The sequence below is a fragment of the Acanthochromis polyacanthus genome, chromosome 8 (genome assembly GCF_021347895.1).
Source record: "Acanthochromis polyacanthus isolate Apoly-LR-REF ecotype Palm Island chromosome 8, KAUST_Apoly_ChrSc, whole genome shotgun sequence".
NCBI lineage: Eukaryota > Metazoa > Chordata > Actinopteri > Pomacentridae > Acanthochromis > Acanthochromis polyacanthus.
The window spans coordinates 23,218,898-23,244,056 of NC_067120.1; the positions used below are offsets into that span (position 1 = coordinate 23,218,898).

The 25,159-nt window shown below is 40.1% G+C and overlaps 1 protein-coding gene across 1 annotated transcript in view; it reads right to left on the bottom strand.

Moving 5' to 3' along the window:
* Nucleotides 1-25,159, bottom strand: part of si:dkey-106n21.1 (solute carrier family 23 member 2) — a 102,180-nt gene that overhangs the window by 15,977 nt on the left and 61,044 nt on the right. Inside the window, exons 6-9 of the mRNA XM_051952637.1 lie at nucleotides 23,519-23,636; nucleotides 13,726-13,882; nucleotides 10,210-10,463; nucleotides 506-670 (exon numbers count right to left, since the gene is read on the bottom strand). Coding sequence (XP_051808597.1) covers nucleotides 506-670; nucleotides 10,210-10,463; nucleotides 13,726-13,882; nucleotides 23,519-23,636 — 694 coding nt within the window. The remainder of the gene's footprint in view (nucleotides 1-505; nucleotides 671-10,209; nucleotides 10,464-13,725; nucleotides 13,883-23,518; nucleotides 23,637-25,159) is intronic.

The window sequence follows — 25,159 nt, forward strand, 5'->3', positions numbered from 1 at the left end:
GACTGACAAGCTAATGAGAAGACAAGTAGCAAATCTAAGTAGTAACACAACTTCAAACTACTTTGATATGCAACTGTAAGTTACAGTATATAAACAACTTAAAATGACTCTTATGAGCTCCAATTTGTTAGTTTGGATAATTTATTGTCTTTCCCCATAGTTATTTCTAATTTATTTCTCAGCTTTGTTGTTTTGTTTTTTTTAATTGTTTGTATAATTTTTTATCTCTTAAAGATGTATTTCATGTATGAACGATGCAACCCAAAAGAAGTGCTTACTAATTGATCCCCATAGGATCCCCATCTTCTGTTTTGCTTGTATTTTAGCTCTCAGGTCAGCAGCAGAGCAGCACTCCTGGATCAAGCTAGACTCTACTGTCTAGTTCTGTTTCTCAATGTCTTGATTTTGCAACGAGATTGATATGCCCTGCTTCACACAGCAGGCGTTCTGGATAAAATGTCCCAGTGAATAAAATAAAATATGTTGAAATATTAAATTTATTTACCTGGAGGTTGGATATCCCCACTGCTGCTATCATTCCAAACATAACAAGGAACATGCCTCCGATGACAGGGTCTGGTATGGTGATGAAAACGGCTCCAAACTTTCCAAAGATCCCCAGGATAATCATCAGGATTCCAGTTGTCTGGATCACTAGTCTGCTGCCAACCTAATATAAAGTAACAACAGGGATTATTTTTATAGTGTATACATTTAAATAAACATATATTAATCCATCATTTTCACCATGCTAGCATTGTTTTGACCAAGACAGTGTGTGAACCTCTGTAAATACGTTTTAATAAGGAGTTTTAATAAGGACACAACAAATCACATGTGCTGGGATTTCTAGTTTCCATGTAGACATGTGACAACAGAGAAAGTGGTTTCAGAAAAAGAATGTTAATGTTTGCAGGAATCATAAAAGATTAAGAAACATCCATCCATCCATTCTCTATACACCGCTTTATCCTCACTAGGGTCGCGGGGGGTGCTGGAGCCTATCCCAGCTGACTCAGGTGAAGGCAGGGGACACCCTGGACAGGTCGAGATTTAGAAACAGCCCAGGCTTTATGTCTCAGGTGGGAGTTGTGCTGGTATTTTAGACAGGCTTGAGTACATTATACTGACACATGTTGGCTCTGTGTAATATATTTTTGCCATATCACTGCAGTAAAACACACACTAAAATGCAAATACATACTTGTAACGTGTCCGAACCAGAATCATTACAATAAGCTCGTAACCAAGGTCAGTGGTATTTGCTTCTTGTTACAGAATGATGGGTAAGCTCAGTTAAGATGTCAGTCTTTAAGAAGACTGGTAGATGTCAACATCATATTAGACATTACAACTAGCACAGACTGCTAACACACATAACAAACTAACATATAACACACATAACACACTAACAGAACTGCTGCTATAAAACCAAATTCACCGTCAACATTTACAAGAGTACATGATTCAGGGTTAGAGAGACGTGTTGAGTCCTTTTTTGCACTGGGATCCGCAATTTTTTAAAAATGGATTTATTTCTTCTTTTTATTTGTGGTATGTTTCAACTGATGAAAGTAGGGCGCCAATAATCTTGGATGTACTGTTGAATATGAGCTGCAGTTTTTCCTATGTGTTGCTGTCCAAGATGCTATAATAAATTAATGTGAACGAGGTGGCTATCCTCTAAATGATACAGCAGCTCTATAAATTAAATGGTGACACTTTGCGTTACTTAGATTTTTTTGTAAATCAGTCTGTAGAAAAACAGGCTCTTTCTTGGTAATGTGGTCAGTGATAATATTTCCTTTGAGTTTATTGCTGATGTGTGAGGGTATCTGAAAAAGTTATCTATCTCACCAGAAAATGTCACGGAGGACTGTTCTTGCATTATTTTTCAACATAGTCTCTTGACTTTAGTGCACTTGGTCCATTGATGTTCAAACTTTGTTGTACATGAGTCAGGCGTAACATTACTGAAAACCTGCCTGATATTGTGTTGGTCTCTTTTAAGCTGCTAAACTCCTCTGACCCAGTGGGGCATAGATACAGGACCTCTGGGGATGTCCTGTGGCACTTGGATGGTGGCAGTGAATTCTGTCGGTCCTATGGGCTGCAGAGTGGGACCTCGCTAGATCAGGCTTAGCCTGGCACATCCCAAAGATGCTCAATAAGATTTGGATCTGGGGAGTGTGGAACCTGAGTGAACACCTTAGCTCTGCAGTGTTCCCCGGTCCACTCCTGACCAGTTTTTGCAATGTGTCGAGGTGCATTGCCATGCTGAGGGTGCCAATTGGCATCAAGGACTGCTGTTGCCATGGGAGGGCTGGGGGTTGGTGGGTTGCTTGACCTGCAGTGTTTAGGTGGGTGGTACATGTCAAACATCCACATGAATGTCAGGACTCAAGGTTTCCCAGCAGAACATTGCATTAAAACAAGGTGATCAAACTTCACCTATCAGTGGTCATAATGTTGTGGCTGATTAGTGTAAGAGGGTCACATCTTGAGCCTCCAGATTCTTCTCAACAATACTCATCATCAATCAGCACTCAGAAAATGGTGACCACACAGGTGAGATTTCAGTTTCAGAAACAAATAAGTCAGACATTGGCCCATCTGGTCACTGAGATTCATGGAGTTCAAAGTGACATTTGGCTGCTACTACCCCCTGTGACGTACGGATGGATTCATTCTCGTGGAGCAACAGCAGACAGCTTGAAGTTTTCCTCTCCTTTTAACTTTAACTTTGATTGCTTTAAACATTTGAGTTTTTTGTTGACACTGATGTAAGGCTTTATATTATACAACCATATCCCAAAATGGGATTTCCCCCCTTTTTTTTCCAGCAGAGAACTTTTTAAAGTACCCTTGTCAATGCCAAGAAATTTACATGAGTGATGGATGTCCTATAATGTATATGCAGGATTCGGGGATAAGGCTATACATTAAAAGGGTAAGTAGTTCGTGTGTCTTTCGCGTAATGAGCTAGACATTGTTTAAGTCACCACATAACTGCTTGGGCTACCTGCTCATGATATCGGCCAGTATATTTGTTCTAGCAGAGCCGCCATGGAGAAGAGACAAGGTGAGTGGACGGAAAGCGAGACAAATAGACATTCTTTTTCACACTGTTGTTTTCTCCACAGTGAGCTCCAAACTCAGTTGCATATGGGAGTCAGTGTTCATGTTCCACAGTGTATTGCAAGAATGTTTTGGATTTATTGGTTGAAGTCAGTGAATGGATTGCAGCATGTCTCTAGCCAAGGTAATATGTGATTAAGAGCTTAGCTAATAGCTTCCCCAACAGACCTGTTGGCCGCAAAATGCAAAATGGCATATGTCCATCAGAGGGGTGGTCTTGGATTTCAGTTAGGAGAGATGATTCACTCAAATGACTTGATGACCACAGATGTAACAACAATTAATCTGAAGTTGTCGAGGCTGGAGATCTTGCTTGATTTTGGCACAGGGTTTAAAGTCGCACTTTTGAAATACTATGAAATTATACCCCTATGAAAAGAAATGTTAGACATGTTAGGGAACACTGGACCCAGTTGAGCTACACAGGCAGTTTAGTACAGCTGGACTGATCCTGTTTTGACCTTCTGTTTTCCTCTTTATCGCTTTCCTGAACAGAGGCCTCATCACCCTCTGAACATAAAATGGCAGAAGGGAGTTATTTTCCCTGTTTATGGGTTAAATGTCTGTGTTCATGCAGTTTATTATTGCTGTGGTGTTTCACTGTTTCTGTTCATGCAAAAGTGTATCTGACCTGCAGAATACGTTCCTGCCAGAGCACTTGAAACAGGCTCTCCGAGTTTCAGTGACTTTTGTAGTTCTGCACTGACTGGATTCAGATGTTAGAATAGGAAGATTTCAATTCTGTCTGTTTTCAGATGGGTCAAGCTTTCCTAGTGTGTCCCTCTAGAACAAATGGTAAATGTTTTTTATTGTATCATAGCAGTCATTGAGTGCATCAGAGCCTCTGTTGGTATATGGCATCTGTTTATAGTTGGAAAGTTCACCAGACAGGCTGATGTGGTCAAAGCACAATGACCTCCGCATTAAGGTGAAGGTTTTAGACAGAGAAGATGTAGGTGCTGAACTCCTGATTGCGATAAAGCAACAACTTTCAAGGCTGAAAACTAAAGCCAACAGGGAAGTGCCAAAAACTGCAGTTCCTCAAATACTTGAGGCTGACTCCTTAAGTGATTCAATCCCCACAGACCTCCAAGTACCCAATTTTACTGCAAAAAACAATAGCTAATTTCCCATTCATGATCACTGTACAAAGGGCTAATTTCTTCATAACTCACCTCTTAAAACTGATCGGGGCTCTAAGTTTTGCCTAATTAGGTGTGTGGCTGATTTGTGTGACAGGTGGGTGGTGTCATAGGATAGTCCATGACCAGATATTTGCATGACCCACATCAGCTTCACTCATTCTCCACCTCTGCTATTTTTTGGAGTTCAGATTTAGGACGAGTCAGGGACTGCGAAGTCGGCAACCAATTGCATCACCAAACTGAGCTTCAAACCTACTGTTTAGGAAAACATGGGTGACATCTTGGAGATTTGTCCATCTCTGTATACAGTAAGTGGTTTGCATTAGAAAGAGGGATGCAAACAATGGCTATAACAACTAAAGCAAACTCTCTGAGAAGACGTTAAGATGATCTATGATCATTAATGATATATTCTAGCTATGGGAAACAGGCACTGTATAAAGCTCTAGTATAACACGGCAGCATTGAGTAACCATAAAACAAGTACCACTGCTTTAGACAGTGGATTGTCACTGCCTGACCGATTTAGAGGAGTAATACCACCACACATTCTCAAATGAAGGAATACATTGTACATGTAAACCTGTCAAGCTGTATATTAGTAAGGCCACTAAATAAGGACGTGCAGTTCCAGCAACACACATTGTATACTTTGCATCAAACTTGCTATGTGGTGGGCTTACTGCTTGGTCTGCAAAACTGTGATCTAATCAAGTTTCAATCAGAGCAGGTTCTAGAAGATCTGGTCAGCAGTGGTGGTTAGTAAGACTTGAAGAGAGCACCAACACTCTGCCTTCTCCTGCCCTGTTTATTGCTCTAGAAGGTCAAATAGCCTGGTGTTTTTATGGAAAGTATATGGTTTCAAGACTATTATCCACATGTCTTTGTTCACACAAACCTAGTGGGAGCTATCTCTCAGACATGATGGCTGTTTTTTTTGTAACATAGAACATGCAGGCATCTTTATGGATACTGATTTCCAGAGATTTACACAGTCATCATTAATTATTCTTCTTTTTAGCTTTTTTTTCCCCGTTTTCCCAGAATGTGAAGAGAGTCTCTTTGAAAGGCAGTAATTTATCACAATGGAATGGTGTTCTGAATTTTTTTTTCCACTTCAAGCAAACAGAATTTTATCTGTTTCATTTTTGTTTCACAAAAGCTCTGCAAAGGTTGGATTTGAAAGTGAAACACAGACTCTTCCTCCTCCTCCAGTTTTATCTGGCCTTCATTCAACTGATTAGTCTGGTCAGACAGTGAGACTCACAAACAACTACAGCACACAATCAGTTATTTAATTAATTAATTACACGCTTCCCTTTCCATTTTATCACAAGACTATAATCAAAAGGTCAAACAAAATCATATCTGACTCTGCTTACCCGGGCTACTGCTTCTGTTTGGGAGATTCTGCATGTCTGTCCACCAAAACATTGAGGAGCAAAGACGATTTCACCTCAGACATACACAACTGTACAAACATTGTAAGTTTGTTCTTATACTTGACCTTTATGGTACTGGGATAACATTTTGAGATTTAAGTTTTTGTCCCTGTGTTCAGGACAAAATGGCATTACATGTTGCATTAACCGATATTCACCGAAGACAGAGAGAGAAGAAAAACAGTGATAGCTGTTAATTGTGCTACTGATCTGTTCTGCATTCAGTGTATGTATGTTGTTAGTGAGGCTGTGATCTTCCTATCTGGGCTAAAAAAAAAATAAAATCTTGAATCAGCCCCTTGATCTCACACCCTGTACCAGGAAATTCCTTGATCGTGGCCATAATAGATGAATTATAAGTAGTATCATCGCCACAGATTGATTTGTTACAAGAGAAGAGGCCCTTAGCCAGCAAAGCTATTCCCACTCAATCAACATTGCGTGCGCTTTCCATAGGCCTTTTAGCCTATTGTCCTTTACTTCCATTTGGCATGGAGTGATGTGTAACTGTGTGCATCACATGTGACGATAATGCAGTGTTGGAAAAGTCTGGAACTAACTAGACAAACATTTTCTAAGTGTGGAATGGTTCTGTATAATTAATGGTTTACACGAAAGAGAAGAATTACATGTTACTGGGAGGTTACTCCAACCCCATAAATCTAAACCCTGCTTTTTTAAATTTAAAAGTATGCATTTTTTAATTTGTTCCAGCTGTGGCACTGATGATGGAACAGCACATTTAATTTTGGGTAGGATGTGATCCTTGCTTGCATCTTACCAGGCCAAAGGATTAGTACACCGAAATCCACTTGTGCTTTTATCATAATGTTCTGGCAATAAAGACAACAGTGGGGATTTCTTCTAAAGCAGGCGTAAACTAACCGTGACGTCACCCGTTGGTTTCAACGCCGAGAAAATGAAGCCCGGATTTTGCTCCTTCCTGGTCACCGTTTTGGATTTTTTGGAGCCAGTGACGTAAAAAGCGTCATCAAACAGACTGGACCGGAGAGCAACTAGGGGCAGGATTGGCTGAGGACTCTCTTATCCCGCCCACATTTTACCACAGAGGCTTCTGCTGCTGTCTATCAAGTATAGCCACGCCCCCTGGCTCCGCCAACTTTAATGATTTATTTAAAATTCAGTATTGATTTATTTTAAGATCGGCCACCTGATCTCTCATTTTGACCATGAAAACTAACGGGAAAAAAATCCTGAGCTGTAGAAAATCAGTCTATCAAATTTTATTTTTTCCAAAAATGAATTGGGGTCTATGGAGAAAAAGCTTTTTGGAGCCAGCCCTAGCGGACGGCGTGATACTACAAGTTTTTGACACTTCCGGGTTGGCTTCAATTCTGGAGCCAGATGCTACGTCCACTATATATACAGTCTATGTTCTAAAGGGCCATGCCAAAAAAGCAGTTAACCTCTGCTCTGCCAATTAACCCCAAAAGTAAACAGTTTGCGGGTGGCAACCAAAGAATCAAAGTCAAAATTAGACTTATACTTAGTTTATTGAATCTGACACAAACTGTTAGCATCTGGCAAAGAAAATGAAATGTGTAAAAGCTTAAGAAACCAGATAGTTTCACTATCTGAGATATATTTGAGTGACATTTCTGAATACAATCCGAGTAGTGGGAGGCCAAACAATGGCTAAAAGGAGAGAAAATACTACATCTACATTTATCAAACTGGCAGAAACATGATTCTAAATAAATGCTAATGTGTCCTTAATATGTGGACAACTGTTTGCTTCACGCATGCGCCAGCGTTTTGCTCAGACCGCCAGATGCTCTCCCAACTTTTTATGGAACTTTTTTTAATCTTTAACATACATGTTGTTTTGGATGTTTTTTATTCATACGTGAGATCTCTGTCACCAGGCAAATAATTATTTGGCGGAATAAAGACAAAAACAGTCTCGGTCCTCATTTCGGCGCAAAGTCTACCCAGATCCCGGAAGTGTGAGGTACCATAAACTTTACAGTTCGAGTTTTAATGGCTGTATGTGGGAGCTGTGTTGCCAAAAACTCACGCTCTGGCGTCACAGCTGGTTTCGGCCTCCACTGCTACTTTAGTAAGTAAGTAGTAAGTAAGTAAGTAAAGTTTATTTCTTAAGCACTTTTCACAGATAAAAATCACAAAGTGCTTTACAATAAAATACTAGAAAACAATTTTAAATACATATATAAAACAATAAAATACATATATAAAACAAAATCAGAAAAATGTCAACCAAATGCTCTTCTAAACTACAGTGTCTTCAGTCCACTTTTAAAAGAGTCCACAGATTCTGCAAAACGCAGAGACAAAGGCAAAGCATTCCACAACATGGGGGCCACAAACTGAAAAAATCTCTGTCCTCGAGTTCTGAAGTTTACACGAGGGATTACAAGCAGGTTCTGACCTGAGGAACGAAGAACACGACCAGGAGAGTAAGGAGTCAACATCTCCAGGATATAATGTGGAGCTTGACCATGCAAAGCCCTGAAGGTGACAACTAAAATCTTAAAATCAATCCTGAATTTGACAGGGAGCCAATGTAAGGCTGATAACACAGGAGTGATATGGGACATTTTGGAAGTTCCAGTCAACAGTCTGGCAGCCGAATTTTGGACTAGTTGTAACTTTTCAAGATAGGTCTGATTTAAACGAGAAAAAAACAGAGTTACAATAGTCCAACTGTGAAGATATAAACACATGGATAACCATTTCCAAATCCTTCTTTGACAGCATTTTTCGAATTTTTGAGATGTTTCTTAAGTGATGACAACAATTTCTCACAAGCTGCTTACTGTGCGCCTCAAAGGACATGGCATGGTCAAATACAACCCCCAGGTTTCTAAGGCTAGATTTGACAGATGCTTTCCTGAACAGAGGCCTCATCACCCTCTGAACATAAAATGGCAGAAGGGAGTTATTTTCCCTGTTTATGGGTTAAATGTCTGTGTTCATGCAGTTTATTATTGCTGTGGTGTTTCACTGCTTCTGTTCATGCAAAAGTGTATCTGACCTGCAGAATACGTTCCTGTCAGAGCACTTGAAACAGGCTCTCCGAGTTTCAGTGACTTTTGTAGTTCTGCACTGACTGGATTCAGATGTTAGAATAGGAAGATTTCAATTCTGTCTGTTTTCAGATGGGTCAAGCTTTCCTAGTGTGTCCCTCTAGAACAAATGGTAAATGTTTTTTATTGTATCATAGCAGTCATTGAGTGCATCAGAGCCTCTGTTGGTATATGGCATCTGTTTATAGTTGGAAAGTTCACCAGACAGGCTGATGTGGTCAAAGCACAATGACCTCCGCATTAAGGTGAAGGTTTTAGACAGAGAAGATGTAGGTGCTGAACTCCTGATTGCGATAAAGCAACAACTTTCAAGGCTGAAAACTAAAGCCAACAGGGAAGTGCCAAAAACTGCAGTTCCTCAAATACTTGAGGCTGACTCCTTAAGTGATTCAATCCCCACAGACCTCCAAGTACCCAATTTTACTGCAAAAAACAATAGCTAATTTCCCATTCATGATCACTGTACAAAGGGCTAATTTCTTCATAACTCACCTCTTAAAACTGATCGGGGCTCTAAGTTTTGCCTAATTAGGTGTGTGGCTGATTTGTGTGACAGGTGGGTGGTGTCATAGGATAGTCCATGACCAGATATTTGCATGACCCACATCAGCTTCACTCATTCTCCACCTCTGCTATTTTTGGAGTTCAGATTTAGGACGAGTCAGGGACTGCGAAGTCGGCAACCAATTGCATCACCAAACTGAGCTTCAAACCTACTGTTTAGGAAAACATGGGTGACATCTTGGAGATTTATCCATCTCTGTATACAGTATACTTGTAGTTGTGTTTTAGTGTTTTAGCCTTTTTGTTGTTAGTACTACTCGTTTTATTTTAGTTCCTTTGTTTTTATTGAATTCTTCTATGCCCTGCTAACTGATTAGTGTTTTCGTGTCTGATTTGTTTTTAATTCTGATTGTTTATCTTTACTTCACCTCACTCTACACTCTTAATCTTTTAAATCTATTTTATAGCTTATTGTGTTATTGTTTTGTCTCTTTTTATAATCTCTGTTCTATTATTTTTAATATGTATTTTTCAGGTTTGTTGTTTTTAGCTTTTACTCTGGTCCTCATGGTCTCTTTTATGTAGCAGGGTTCTTGTATTGTCTGGGTTCCAATGACAGGGACTATCTCAATTTCATTTTGTGTTTTGTGTATGTCTATCTATTATCTTGTTCTTTGCTGTCTCTCTTGTGCTGTGATGCTTTTATGTTCCTGTCTGTGTCAAAGCACTTTGTAAACCTTAGTTTTTAAAAGGTGCTATACAAATAAAGTTTATTATTATTACCATGTAAGCCGTAATTAAGTGATGATGTACCAGGCTTGTGGCTTTGCCAGAAGCCCAGTGGCACAAAGTTTAAGTAATTCAACCCTAAAGAACCCTTACAACCTAACTAGAGATAACTTAGGTGTATACCTTGGTAATGCCAAGTGCAGCAATGTTTTGGCTGTAGGAAGTGGTGCCATTTCCAGTTCCCCACAGTGCAGCCAGGATGCAGCCAATGCCCTCCACGGCGATGCCTCTGTTGATGGCATGAGTGGGTGGTGGAGGAGCACCAGACAAACGAGCACATGCATAGTAGTCACCGATGGATTCCATGGTAGATGCCAAGACGCCCGCCATCATACCCAACACTGAAGACAAACTCACTGTGGGTAAGCCCCACTGACCTGCGGACACAGAGTAAACATACTTCAGCACATTGACAAAATTTATCTGAAAGGTTTATTTTGTTTTGACTAAGGGGTTAGCAAGCTTCGACAAGGTGGAGTGAAATGACCTAGAGGGTTCTTTCATTAAAATAAAGGGATTTGTTTTCTTTCTTTTATCTAACCCTTCTTTTAAACTGCTCAGAAATTTATGGACAAGGAGTTGTGTACACACACACACGCGCACACACACACACACACACACACATGCACGCACGCACGCACGCACGCACGCACGCACGCACGCACGCACGCACGCACGCACGCACACACACACACACACACACACACACACACACACACACACACCATGTAGACCCTACTCAGGTTGTTAGGAGACATCTGGACAGATCTAAACATGCAAAGGTTTTAATATCTACTATTTTAAAAGATTCTAATAATAAAACAAATTCATCTTAACAGGCACTACAGAGGAGAAATTATCTGTGATTTCCTCACACTAACAAGTCAATGGGAGAATACGAGATTCTAGATCTCTGTTACTGTTGCAATTAAGACAGTTTTTCTGATGCTATGTGTTTTATGCTTGTTTAACACAGCAGTACAGGTATTATACATTTTATTAGGTTTGCTGATGTAAAAAAGAATGTTTGCATTTTTCATAGTGCAGTTATACAGGAGCTGTTTTGCCAGTAAATGAGCCCAAGCATCTTTTAAAGTTCACTGCTAATGAATTAAAATGTAATCAGCATATTAAACTATTTAGCCCTGTGGACATGGTTGGCTCAAAGCCTGTTTTAAATTCTCTGCAATGTCTCTACCTCAAATGAACCCCGGTTACAAAGGCAGGAAGCTTGTGTCAGATCATGTTCTCTGTAGATGTCTTTGATGTGTGGTTTAGCTCAATGATAGAAACCAGTCACCATTTACACAAGAACCCTAATATTAGTATTCTAAGTATTTTAACATTCTGCACACTCTCATGGTAAAATTGGGCTACAACTGGACCACTGACTCTGAGAAAAACAACATGACAGTCATGAAGAAGTTCTCACGATGACTACCCCAATTGTAGTTACAGTAAGACATGGTCAAATGTAAACCTTGTGCACATGCAAATGTTTATACATTCTTACATACAAGCATATGGTCATCTATTCATGCTAGGTTGGAAAGAAATTTCAGCTCGTTTCTCCCCCTAGATTTGATATGAATCTGTGTCATTATCCATCCATTCTCTATACACCACTTTATCCTCACTAGGGTCGCGGGGGGTGCTGGAGCCTATCCCAGCTGACTCGGGCGAAGGCAGGGGACATCCTGGACAGGTCGCCAGTCTGTCGCAGGGCGACATATACAGACAAACAATCACTCACATTCACATCTACGGGCAATTTAGAGTAATCACTTAACCTCAGCATATTTTTGGACTGTGGGAGGAAGCCGGAGTGCCCGGAGAAAACCCACGCATGCACAGGGAGAACATGCAGCCCCTGTGTCATTATGATAATACCAAAGTAATGTGATCTAATATGATGTGATTTGATGTGTTGAGTGTTATTTCATAGCCACATAAATATGTTTTTCTTCAGTATTATTCCTCCTAATGCATGGCAGTGCAGGAACAACACATTGCAGGTATGCTAATCTAACCTTAAGCACATTTAGTAACTAGATCCTGCCAAAAACACATGCATAATTTTAAAAATATTTACAGTGGATGTGTCATGCTTGCTATCATATAAAACTGTTGTGTTTGTCAGTTTTTTTCTTCTCCTACAGTGGATGAAAGTGTTCAAGTTCAAGTTGCAAACAGCTAGTAGCAAGTGTAATTAATCAGAGTCATAAAATTGACTTTGCCATTCACTTTCATCCATAAGAAAGCCGAGATCAGACTGACCCTATAAGGGACTTTTTCCAAAGTCCACAAATTCATATTTTTGAGAGATATGTGTTCAATATAGTGAAAAAAACAGAAATATAGCAGCACTGAGAAATATTTATATATATCACTAACGTCAAAAATGTTAATTGCGGTTGGTTCTAAAAAATGAAAGCCCCAAAGGTTTCTGATTTTTTTCTACTACCACATGTGTATGAATGAATCATATGTTTTACATGCCAAATCCTGCGAGCAGCGAGCCATAGCCAAATGACTGTTCACAAGAGCTCTGTTGTTTTGATGCGACTAGAAAAATCTGTGATTTTATAGATCATTCATTAATGTTTTAGCTTTCAGCTGATAAGCTTTAAGCAGTCATAGTAGTGGCTGGTCATTTTTCATGCATAAACAATGTAACACATCACTAAGAAGCTGATGTAAAATATGCAGCTTCGCATGACTTCAGTTTTCCTTTTCTTTGGATGTTTGTCAGTGATGGGTGACATGTCAAGTGAACTGTACCATTTTACTCAGCAGAGTCAAACCAGTTAGGAAATATTTGTAAAGCAGCAGTAGCCAAAAGATTGTTCTTTAGTGATAGAACCATTGTAGGACATTAGACAGCTTACTTGTCTAATGGTTATTGTAAAATGTGTTCTGTATGCATAGTCATTTACCAAAATAACAATGTCTAGACTGTACTTCTGATTGATTTACTGTCATCTTCACTGACAAAAATTGCTTTTCTTTCAAAAATAAGGACATTTTTTAATGACCCCAAACTTTTGAATGGTAGTGTACAAATAACAATTATTGAACATAACTCCTGTTTGATGAGGACATAGGATATAGCACAATGGATCTTTGTTATGTTAACTCATTGTAAATGACAATGTGAAGAGGAGATGCCTGCTACTCAACAAGGACATTGAAACAGGAGAAAAATTTCTATCTTTTCTGATTTAAACTAGTTAGCGTTTGTCTTGTTTGAGTTTAACCAATTAGTAGCTCCTCTGGTGCAGGTACTTTTTTCTCTCATAAAAATAGCCCCGAAAGAGGTTCTACAGAGGTGCTTCTTGTTCTTGTAGTCAGAACAGGCACAACGATTCAGTTCCTGCAGTAGAAAATAGACAGCTGCCTCTTTGTTAAAAGGCTGGTATTACTCTTGAATTTCCACTTTGGGTTAGGCAGAATGTCATTACTTTATTGTAGATATTCAAATGCAACTCTGGCCTGTTGATAAAGACACAAAGACATAGTGTTTTTAAAAATTTCAAAAATCTCAAGTGCCACTTATGTATAGAGCTCAAGATTGTTAATTTTGGCTACACAAATGAGGTTGGGGATGTTTTTGTAGGTGTATAAAAATAGTCCACTTACCTGGGTAAGGAACATGAAACCATGGGGAGTTTTTCATAGCATCCAGGCTGATGTCCGTCCTGGCAGAGAAGCCATACTGGTCTGACTTTGAAGGCAGGACATCAAAGATGGTCAGTAAGAAGCAGACCAGCCAGCCACCACACATGCCGAACAAAGCCTAGAAATTATTATAAGACAGAAGAAAGTGTTGGTACATTTATGCTCAACCACCTTTGTAAAACTCTTTTGAAACAACTACTTTGGCCCAGAAGAGATTCTATTCACTGCATATTATGAACACTGAAGAGAATGAGTAACATATTTAATTTTCTCACAGTAAGTAGTTCAGGCATGACAATGATAATGATTCCACAACTGCGTCTGATACTGAATCTTAACTGGAATGGTATTTTAAATAAATGTTATTGCTGTACTGTTTCACACCTGTTTTAAATTTGCGGCTTTGTCTCTTAACAATTACATCGCTACACAACAAAAGTGCATTCTCATTTACTTTTTGAGGGAAACATATTGTATCACAAAGACATTTTTAATCAATATACCATACCTCTGCCATCTATTTTATTGCTTTCCAACGGCCACTCTTTTTAATCCTCCCAGTTACACATTAGATGGGGTGGAACTCATCCCAGAAAGAGGAGAATCTTTAAACATCTAGTGAGAGGGTTAATATGATATAGTTTTGGTGCCTAAACATAACCACACAGTAAGTGAAAATGAAAGTAGACACTAAGTTATTGATTTAACTCCTAAAAACTGGTTTCTTTTCCTCTAAAATGTGCAGTTCTGTATGAACTCTCCACCTCCTTCTCAACCCACTGCAGCTCTGCCTGCTTACCTATGACTGCTGAAACATAGTGAAACTATTCTCCTCTATGCAATGGCAATTTATGATTTTGGAGTAATTCAGCGATTAATGTTTAAACTGGACACCAATTCTGAGAGTAATTATAAGGAAAGTCCTATGCTGCTGGGTGACAGAAACAGTTCTTTAGGTTTGGTATATATGAAACCCTGACTTGTGAATTGATGTCTTCTAGACTGTCATGGGTACACTGCAGTTTTAAGGTGGAAATGCTCAGCCATGACACACTAATTTCACTAATCATGTATCTTGTAGCATGTAACAAAATACCATATAAACATGTTACCAAGGTAGAACAAAACTTATTTTAGTCTTAAGAATAATGATCCCATCCAGGACATAAAGCCCAATCTATTAGGTGTAAGTCCTGCTGAGGACTTACAATCCAACCACCTAACACGGACTTTGTAACTCTTCTAAACTTGAAATGTTTCCAATTATGTCATCGTCTTACATTTCAGGAAGAAGCTATGATTCTTTTCCAGCATTGATTAAAGTGCACTAGAGTTGTGTAGAAATTTGAGCCTTTATGCGTAAGTATACCATTTGCCTTGGATGTTATTCTTTTGACATTTGTACAGGGATTATGTGTGAGTAAAAAGTTGTGCACAAGAATGCTTTCATCATTTGCAGGCCTCTCCAAGACAGTCGAACAATAGCTCAAGGGAAGAAAAACCTTCCAGCAAAGTCTATTTATTAGTTGTTGTTTTTTTTTTTTCACTTTTGCTTTGATCCCATCTCGGCACTCTCAACTATAGGAGGTGATTATAGTATCCATACAGCCAACGAAGAAAATTACATGACATATACAAGGAGGTCATGTTTAAACTACAAATTTGTTTACATTTGATATGGTTAAAATATGTCACGCATCACATGATTCCTCGATTATGAACAGGACTTGGCAAAGGCACTGTGTGGACTACTGGTTGTTAGCAAACCTCACATAATGGATCATGTGTTTAGCAGTTTATAATTTGTGTGGCATATTTTGATGATGGACAAGAAATACTGATGAATAGCTACGAACACATGATCTTGTTTACTCTATGAACAAGAGGGTTTTTTTATTACTTTTTTAGGCTTCGCTGGATTTCTGAGTCATGCTCTCAAAATCTGCAGGGCTGTCTTACATTAATTATTTTAAAGGGCTTCTGACTCAGGTATTTAGCTCACGGGTAAAAATTTTTGACTTCAGTTGGATATTTTTGTGATTCTGTTGCACCTCTATTTTTGGAGTCAGCATTTCATTAGCATGGATCCTCACCATCCTTCACTTCAAAACACACAAAGCACATCCAACAATGCTCTAGACTGCTGCCAATATTGGCTAAAATGTCTTGTGCATTAATGAAAACGACTAATTTGTGTATTCAGAAGCAGATCACACCACAGTTGATCTCTCACATTTTCATCAAAACCAAGGCAAGATTCGATAAACGTGTCTGATTGACACCTACAGAGAGTTGTGACTGTGTCAGCCCCCACACAGACAAGGTATGCAACTGCATGAATGCAAAGCAGGAAAGATGTTATGCAGAGCACGTGTGTTTGACTCAACAAAAGCTAGATGTTAAAAAAACCAAACAAAAAAAAAAAAACTCCTCATTGACTGCTCAACTGATCAGTCAGTGCTGTTCAGTCATCACAGGAAGTCTACATGTCAGGGCTCCCTCCTCACCTCACCCTCACCCACCTGGCATCCCAAAATCCTCTCCCTTCTTCTTCTTCTCCCTCCTTTTTCTCCCTCCTACTCTCTTTCTCTCCCTCTCTGTGTTTCCTCCCCAGCAGAGCTCAGTGTGGAGCTCGGCCGTCACAGCTGTGCCTACTCAGACAATCAGCTGCTGCACTGGAGCCTGGACAGCTAAGAAGCATTCCACTAATCACCGCTGCTGCCATAAAAGACCGGTTCAGTCATCTATTCTCCACCAGATTGTTGCACTAGACTTCTCAGTCAGTCATCGTCTTGTTAACATAGATTCTGCTGTGTGTTTTTCGATGTTATTAATGTTGTTCTCCTCTGCCTGCCTAGGACCAGGTGTCCAGGCTCCCGTTTCTGCTGAGACCTGTCTGCTCTTGCTCTGAATCCTTCGGACCCTGCCGTTCTGGACCCCTTCCCTGGTTTCCCATCTTCCTGCCTCCTGGTGACTCTCGGACCCCGCCAGACCTCCACAATTCCCCCCACCATGGACCTCCTGGAAGCACCAGCCGCCAGGGATCCGCATAACATCTGCCGCCGCACTCTGCTCCCCTCCGGAGCCCCCCACGGCTGCCGATCCCCGGCTTCCCTCCACCTCCGCAGCCGGAACCCTTCATCCGCCGCCGCTGCGTTCCTGGACCTTCACCCTTGACCATACTCACTCCTCCCCTCCTCCAATAAACCTGTTCATACCCTATTCTGCCTCGGTAGCACGGTTCTACGCTCGAGTCCAGACCAACACACACTACACCTGACAGGAGTACACTGTTCATGTACCATCAAATCAGACAGGGAAGACTTCCCCTCCACACTCCATCCCCAGCCCACTCCTAAAAATCACAGCAGAATGTGAGCTGACAAGAAACAATGGGAAAAAAAAATGTTTTCAGCACATTTTGAAATGTGTGTGAGTGTTTGAAGCTACACTAGCTTAATTCCAAGATTTTTTTTCTGTATGACTAGTTTAAAAAAAATAATAATTTCAGCTTACCCAGCTGGAATTGCTTGAAATCAGAAATGTGTATACTTAGAGTAAAATAGAATATTTTGTAAAGAATCTTTTTTTAAAAAGTCCCACTTCTTATTAATGGAAGCACACAGTACTGGTCTTCTATCCAGTAAGTATTTGAGGCACTTTGATTAAAATGATAGTGTTACAGCCACCAGTATTGGTGGGCCGTTTGTTTTGAGGTGGTGTCCTGTAGGGCCTTTGTGTGGGAGCAATTTATGTGTGGGTTCAGCTGGGTTATTGCAGAGTCTCCCCGCCCTTCAACCTTCCGGACTGGGCCACCCTCCAGCTCCTCCTCCTTGGACCAATCAGAGGCAGCCAGGCACCACACCTGCAACCCATATACAGTGCCTTGTGAAAGTATTCGGCCCCCTTGAACTTTTCAACCTTTCGCCACATTTCAGGCTTCAAACATAAAGATAGAAAATTTTAATTTTTTGTCAAGAATCAACAACAATTGGAACACAATCGTGAAGTGGAATGAAATTTATTGGATATTTTATACTTTTTTAACAAATAAAAAACTGAAAAGTGGGGCGTGCAATATTATTCGGCCCCTTTACTTTCAGTGCAGCAAACTGACTCCAGAAGTTCAGTGAGGATCTCTGAATGATCCAATGTTGTCCTAAATGACTGATGATGATAAATAGAATCCACCTGTGTGTAATCAAGTCTCCGTATAAATGCACCTGCTCTGTGATAGTCTCAGGGTTCTGTTTAAAGTGCAGAGAGCATCATGAAGACCAAGGAACACACCAGACAGGTCCCAAATACTGTTGTGGAGAAGTTTAAAGCCGGATTTGGATACAAAAAGATTTCCCAAGCTTTAAACATCTCAAGGAGCACTGTGCAAGCAATCATATTGAAATGGAAGGAATATCAGACCACTGCAAATCTATCAAGACCCGGCCGTCCCTCTAAACTTTCACCTCCAACAAGAAGACTGATCAGAGATGCAGCCAAGAGGCCCATGATCACTCTGGATGAACTGCAGAGATCTACAGCTGAGGTGGGAGAGTCTGTCCATAGGACAACAATCAGTCGTACACTGTACAAATCTGGCCTTTATGGAAGAGTGGCAAGAAGAAAGCCATTTCTCAAAGATATCCATAAAAAGTCTTGTTTGAAGTTTGTCACAAGTCACCTGGGAGACACACCAAACATGTGGAAGAAGGTGCTCTGGTCAGATGAAACCAAAATCCAACTTTTTGGCCACAATGCAAAACGATATGTTTGGCGTAAAAGCAACACAGCTCATCACCCTGAACACACCATCCCCACTGTCAAACATGGTGGTGGCAGCCTCATGGTTTGGGCCTGCTTTTCTTCAGCAGGGACAGGGAAGATGGTTAAAATTGATGGGAAGATGAATGGAGCCAAATACAGGACCATTCTGGAAGAAAACCTGTTGGAGTCTGCAAAAGACCTGAGACTGGGATGGAGATTTATCTTCCAACAGGAAAATGATCCAAAACATAAAGCCAAATCTACAATGGAATGGTTCACAAATAAACGTATCCAGGTGTTAGAATGGCCAAGTCAAAGTCCAGACCTGAATCCAATCGAGAATCTGTGGGCAGAGCTGAAGACTGCTGTTCACAAACGCTCTCCATCCAACCTCACTGAGCTCCAGCTGTTTTGCAAGAAAGAATGGGCAAGAATTTCAGTCTCTCGATGTGCAAAACTGATAGAGACATACCCCAAGCGACTTGCAGCTGTAATTGCAGCAAAAGGTGACGCTACAAAGTATTAATGCAAAGGGGCTGAATAATATTGCACGCCCCCAATTTTAACCATCTTCCCTGTCCCTGCTGAAGAAAAGCAGGCCCAAACCATGAGGCTGCCACCACCATGTTTGACAGTGGGGATGGTGTGTTCAGGGTGATGAGCTGTGTTGCTTTTACGCCAAACATATCATTTTGCATTGTGGCCAAGAAGTTGGATTTTGGTTTCATCTGACCAGAGCACCTTCTTCCACATGTTTGGTGTGTCTCCCAGGTGGCTTGTGGCAAACTTCAAACAAGACTTTTTATGGATATCTTTGAGAAATGGCTTTCTTCTTGCCACTCTTCCATAAAGGCCAGATTTGTACAGTGTACGACTGATTGTTGTCCTATGGACAGACTCTCCCACCTCAGCTGTAGATCTCTGCAGTTCATCCAGAGTGATCATGGGCCTCTTGGCTGCATCTCTGATCAGTCTTCTTGTTGGAGGTGAAAGTTTAGAGGGACGGCCGGGTCTTGATAGATTTGCAGTGGTCTGATACTCCTTCCATTTCAATATGATTGCTTGCACAGTGCTCCTTGAGATGTTTAAAGCTTGGGAAATCTTTTTGTATCCAAATCCGGCTTTAAACTTCTCCACAACAGTATTTGGGACCTGCCTGGTGTGTTCCTTGGTCTTCATGATGCTCTCTGCACTTTAAACAGAACCCTGAGACTATCACAGAGCAGGTGCATTTATACGGAGACTTGATTACACACAGGTGGATTCTATTTATCATCATCAGTCATTTAGGACAACATTGGATCATTCAGAGATCCTCACTGAACTTCTGGAGTCAGTTTGCTGCACTGAAAGTAAAGGGGCCGAATAATATTGCACGCCCCACTTTTCAGTTTTTTATTTGTTAAAAAAGTATAAAATATCCAATAAATTTCATTCCACTTCACGATTGTGTTCCAATTGTTGTTGATTCTTGACAAAAAATTAAAATTTTCTATCTTTATGTTTGAAGCCTGAAATGTGGCGAAAGGTTGAAAAATTCAAGGGGGCCGAATACTTTCACAAGGCACTGTAGCTGCCACCAATGCCATTAGTCTTGGTGGCTGGTACTTTGACCAGTCCACCCTGGTGCCTCTTTGTGTGTGGAACTTTGTTTGTGTTTCGGTCTGCAGGTATGTGTGGTGGGTTGGCGGGTACCGCAGACACTTCGGTTGGTAGATACTCCTGGTGGGTTCTGCTGACACTTTGGGTTTCTGTTGGCGACTGCTACCTTGGTGTGGAGCCTACGGTGGGGCAGCGACTGGGGCTCCCATTCAGCAGCCTGCCACTTTAGTGAAGAAGCCACTCTGTGTTTAGTCTTTGTGAACTGTGAAATCAATGAGTGTGAGGCACCAGTTTTGTTTCGTTCGTTTGTACACCTTTTGTATTAGTTTTTATTCCTGGTGATGGGTGTTGCTTCTGTAGTTCGGTTTGGCTAGGGAGTTTAGTTGTTTTCTTTGTTAGCTTAGTTACAAACTCTGTTAGCCCTCGTTATGTTTTATTCCGTTCTTTGTTTTAGCAACACCCACCAGTCTTATGTTTTATTGTCACTTTTACGTTCCTTTGCTACTAAGCAATAAATCCCTTAACCTAAACCAATAACACCTGGTATTTTTGTTGCATCCAGCCAACCCCTAGTGGTTGGATCGTAACAGAGTTTTTATTGGTGGATGGATAAAGCAATGTGTTTCGACTCAGATTATTCATCTGGGTGACACCCTGGATGAAGACCAACACTAAGGCCTTCCACTGATAAGAAGTGGGACAGTCATTATGTTTTCATCTGGCCTTATTCTTGAGGATCACCTGATTTTGTATTACTTTGCTCATTAGCTTGGCCCAGTGTAGCACTTTTTAGTTTAGTTAGTTTTTTTGTATTTATAAAATATTTTGTGTTGTTCCCAGATGCCCAAAGAGTTTTTTTACAAATTGAAAATAATGAATTTTTCTGACTACCTCGACTCGCAAATAAAAATTTACCCTCAAAAATGCCAAACAGCCTATGTTCTTCCACTAATCATTGTTTTATTTAGAAAACAAGTTCAGTTCGCGCTGATGATGTGCTCAGTTACATATAATCTTCTGCGATAAATAAGTAAAGAAATAAAAGCAATAATATTTGCTCAGAAAGATAAGAATATTGTAAAATAAATAAATAAATAAATAAACTGTTTTGAGGATACAAACATTATCCATGAAACACAACATAAGTGACTTGCTTTGTCTTGAGATTTTTATCTCTCCAAAAATGATTCATCCCACTGAAAGTAGACAATCAGGCATTGGTTTGATACCAGATGATGTTTTACAGTGTATGTTGAATTCTCAATATGTAATGTTGAAACAAGGCCAGTGTAGGAATACTGCGAAGGCCTCTGGAATTCCTGAGCTGACGAAACTCAGATAAGCTCTCCAGCACTCTTTCTCTCTCTACAGGAGGATTGGGACAGTGTATTTCTGTGTACGTTTCATCCACAGGGATGGAGATCCCTACACCTGGAGGAACCTTTTCTGTTGAGAGACAATAACTATCACTTTATGCTTAAATGTTTTGTTGGACAAACACCTTATTTTTGCTCTAACCAAATCCCCCCTCCCCTCTCGGGAATGCACTCTCAGAGACATCGCTGCCTGGCTCCAAAGTCATAAAATTTATGACCCTGCTGCAGAAGAGCACATGAAGAACAGAGACAGACACTCTCTCTTTAACCGATATAAAGGACACTGGTCAAAATTGATATTTCTGATATGTATTTTGTTTTTCAGCTTTACCAAAAGTTCTGACAGTGCTTCATCGTTAACCTATTCAAAATTCACACTTCTATGCCTTACGGAAGCTGATTTATTAATTTGTGATGTTAATCTGATTTCTTCTTTCTCCGACTTCCTATTTTGGTTGAATGATGACCATTGTATTTACTTATTACCAAATGTCTGACTTCTTGTTATATTTTCACTGTGATATATATTTTTAATGTCATAAACATAAACATATAGTTAAGAATGGAATAATTCACATAATTTTACACACGTTTCCCTTTCACAACTGAATCTGGTGAAGGAATAGACAGATCGCATTTTAATCGTTTAATATCCCAATGTTTTAATTCCTTCTGGAGTAGTTTTCCATCTCTCTCCATCTCTCCTCTTTGAGAACAAAGGAAGAGTCAAATTCCACCAGAGATTCGCGCCAAAAAGTTCCTCTCTCCGCCCTATGCCGGCCCCCAGGGGTCTTAAATTCGACTGAGCCCACATCAGCTCTCTCTTCTCTTACCCTCTCCTTCCGTCTCTGGGACCCATGTCAGGGTTTCCCACTATTTCCTTCTAAAGCGTGTTTTTTTCTATCTCCTAAAGTTCGAAGTTCCAAAGTTTGTTAGCTATTAATCCTTTCATTTTTTTGTAACTTAATTTAGACATTTTGCTCAATTTTAAGCCGACTTTATGCGTTTTAATCTGAAGAACAGATTCAGAACCAGCATTTATTTTTCTTAATCTGAGCAGTTTTTCATCGACACCCGTTTTTCTTGGCTAAGGCCTGAGAACCATCATTTTTAAATCAAGCGGCATTCAGCTGTGATCTCCGGAAACCTGCTGGAACAGGTCCATTTGGGCGGAACCGATCAACCAACAGCAGGACAACGAAATGGTGCCAGAAGACCATACCACCTTCGGGAACCAAAGACGTCCAGAGGCGTGGTACAGCGTTACAGGCTCGTATAGTCCCAGCTCATGACGGTTCACTACAGTAAAATCCAGCTGAGCTTCCTCTGATTCCATTCTATGGGTGATGTACTAACCGCTTGGTCAGTTAATTCATTTAATCAGTTTATTCGTTTACAAATGATTAATTCTTAATCCAAATTACCGGTTACCTCGTCAAGTTAGCTCTGGCTCTTCTCTCACCATATCTCCAGTCTCCCACTGTACACACACACCCAGACCTCTCTCTCTCTCTCACACACACACACACACACACACACACACACACACACACACACACACACACACACACACACACACACACACACACACACACACGCACGCACGCACATTCCACAGACACGCGTAGACGCACGCATACACACACACATCATATCTGCCTTGTATATAGTTCACTTGTCCTTATTTTAATAGAATAGTCAATAAATACATTCATTTTAGACCAAAGTACAGTTTCGAGTGTTTCATTGTGCAAGAGTGTGGTCCCTTTAACGAGAATTCAACCCTTTTTGATATGAGAAATTTTAATTAATAATTCTTTTTATTCATTTTCTAATTCATTTTTCCTTGCATAAGTAAGGTGGTGCCCCAATTATTAATAACGAGAGCGAAATTATAACATAGTATCCCCTACACCAGGATATTATGAAGATGTTTTGTGTATCCTGAAATTAAATTGTCTTTGTTTATTCCATAATGGAAGACAAGCAGAATCTGGATACATTTGGAAACTCACAGAAAAGAGTTTGAAGAGCGGATACTGGAAAACCTTCCATTTCTTGTCCTTGTAAGCAATCATTGGAACATTCACGTTGCTGAGATATTGGGAGAACAGGAGGATCAGAGAGACTGTGCTGTGGGGAAAACAGAACACAGGATGAGATATGTCAGTCACAGTCATTTACCCCAAGGTCTGGCCTTCACTCCCAGCTATGAGTGTCATTGTACTTAAGTATGGCATGCTTCCATATATCACTGTTAGAAGGAGGTCAGAACGAGTAAAAACACATCATTTTACACAATACATGACACTGGAAAAGGTTTTTTTTTTTTTGGTAAGTAAAAGCATTGGTGCGGCAAAGGTGGCCATTAGAATATAAAGCACTCATTTCCTGAATTTGAATGGCATTTCATGCTGTGCTTGTAACAGTTCATGGTGCGCTTGAACACACTGCACATTGTGCATGAAATTCTGTTTAAGACCAGGAGTGTCATGGGGCATGTTGTTTTCAGTGGGAAAATTGGGTGAATAGCAAGGCAAGGCCTAGTTTTCGGAATAAAAAACGATACACTGCCATTCAAAAGTTTGAGGTCACATAAAAATGCCCTTACTTTTGAAAGAAAATATTTTTTTTCAATGAAAATAAAATTAATCAGAATTACAGTTTAGACACTGTTAATGTGGTAAATGGCTATTCTACCTGGAAGCAGCTGATTTTTAATGGAATACTTCCATAGGGGTACAGAGGAACATTTCCAGCAACCATCACTCCTGTGTTCTAATGCTGTGTTGTGTTAGCTAATGGTGTTGAAAGGCTAATTGATGATTAGAAAACTCTTGTGCAATTATGTTGGCACATGAATGAAAATGTGAGTTTTCATGGATAACATGAAATTGCCTGGGTTACCCCAAAATTTTGAACAGTAGTGTAAATTATTATTTCGGAGAAAAAAAATTCTTGTCCGCTCTCAGCTTCATTGTGTTTCACATGCAGTATGAGAAAGTCCTTCAAATTATTGTGAACATTTACACTCTACACACCTTGACCCCCACACAGTAGGAGCAAAAGCAATATAGTCAGATGTTAGGAACAAAAGATGTGTTCTTTGATCTTACGTCACTGTAAAACACTTTGGTCATCCTTTGGGCTGTTGCAAAGGGCTGGAGAAATAAACTTTGATTGAACTTTGATTGATTGATGACTATTAGCCAAGAGGTTTCGTTAAGGGTCACGGGAGAAAGATGCAGGAGATGGTGATTTGATATTGCGGCCATATTTTCACATTTTTTACAGCTGGAAGAATGTGAAATTCCACCTACTCAGAGTTCTCCTTCAGTGTTTTTGACATAAAACCCCATGTGTGCCACAATATTACAGTTTTTCTTAAATGCTAAAACACAAAAGCCAATCCTCTAAACGACATGACGAGTTGTCTAAACACATTTAATAAATCTAGCCCTCATTTGCCAATATCATAAACACATTTCACATGAAGACACAATTCACAAAACACAATCCTCCGTTCTCATAAATCTAAACACATTTTGCCTTAAACACAAGTTGCAAAAGAACTCTGCTCATATTCTCAAACGGAAGCTCATGTGATCCAAAATGCTTGCCACAGTCAGCAATATTTGACCACAATGAACACACCT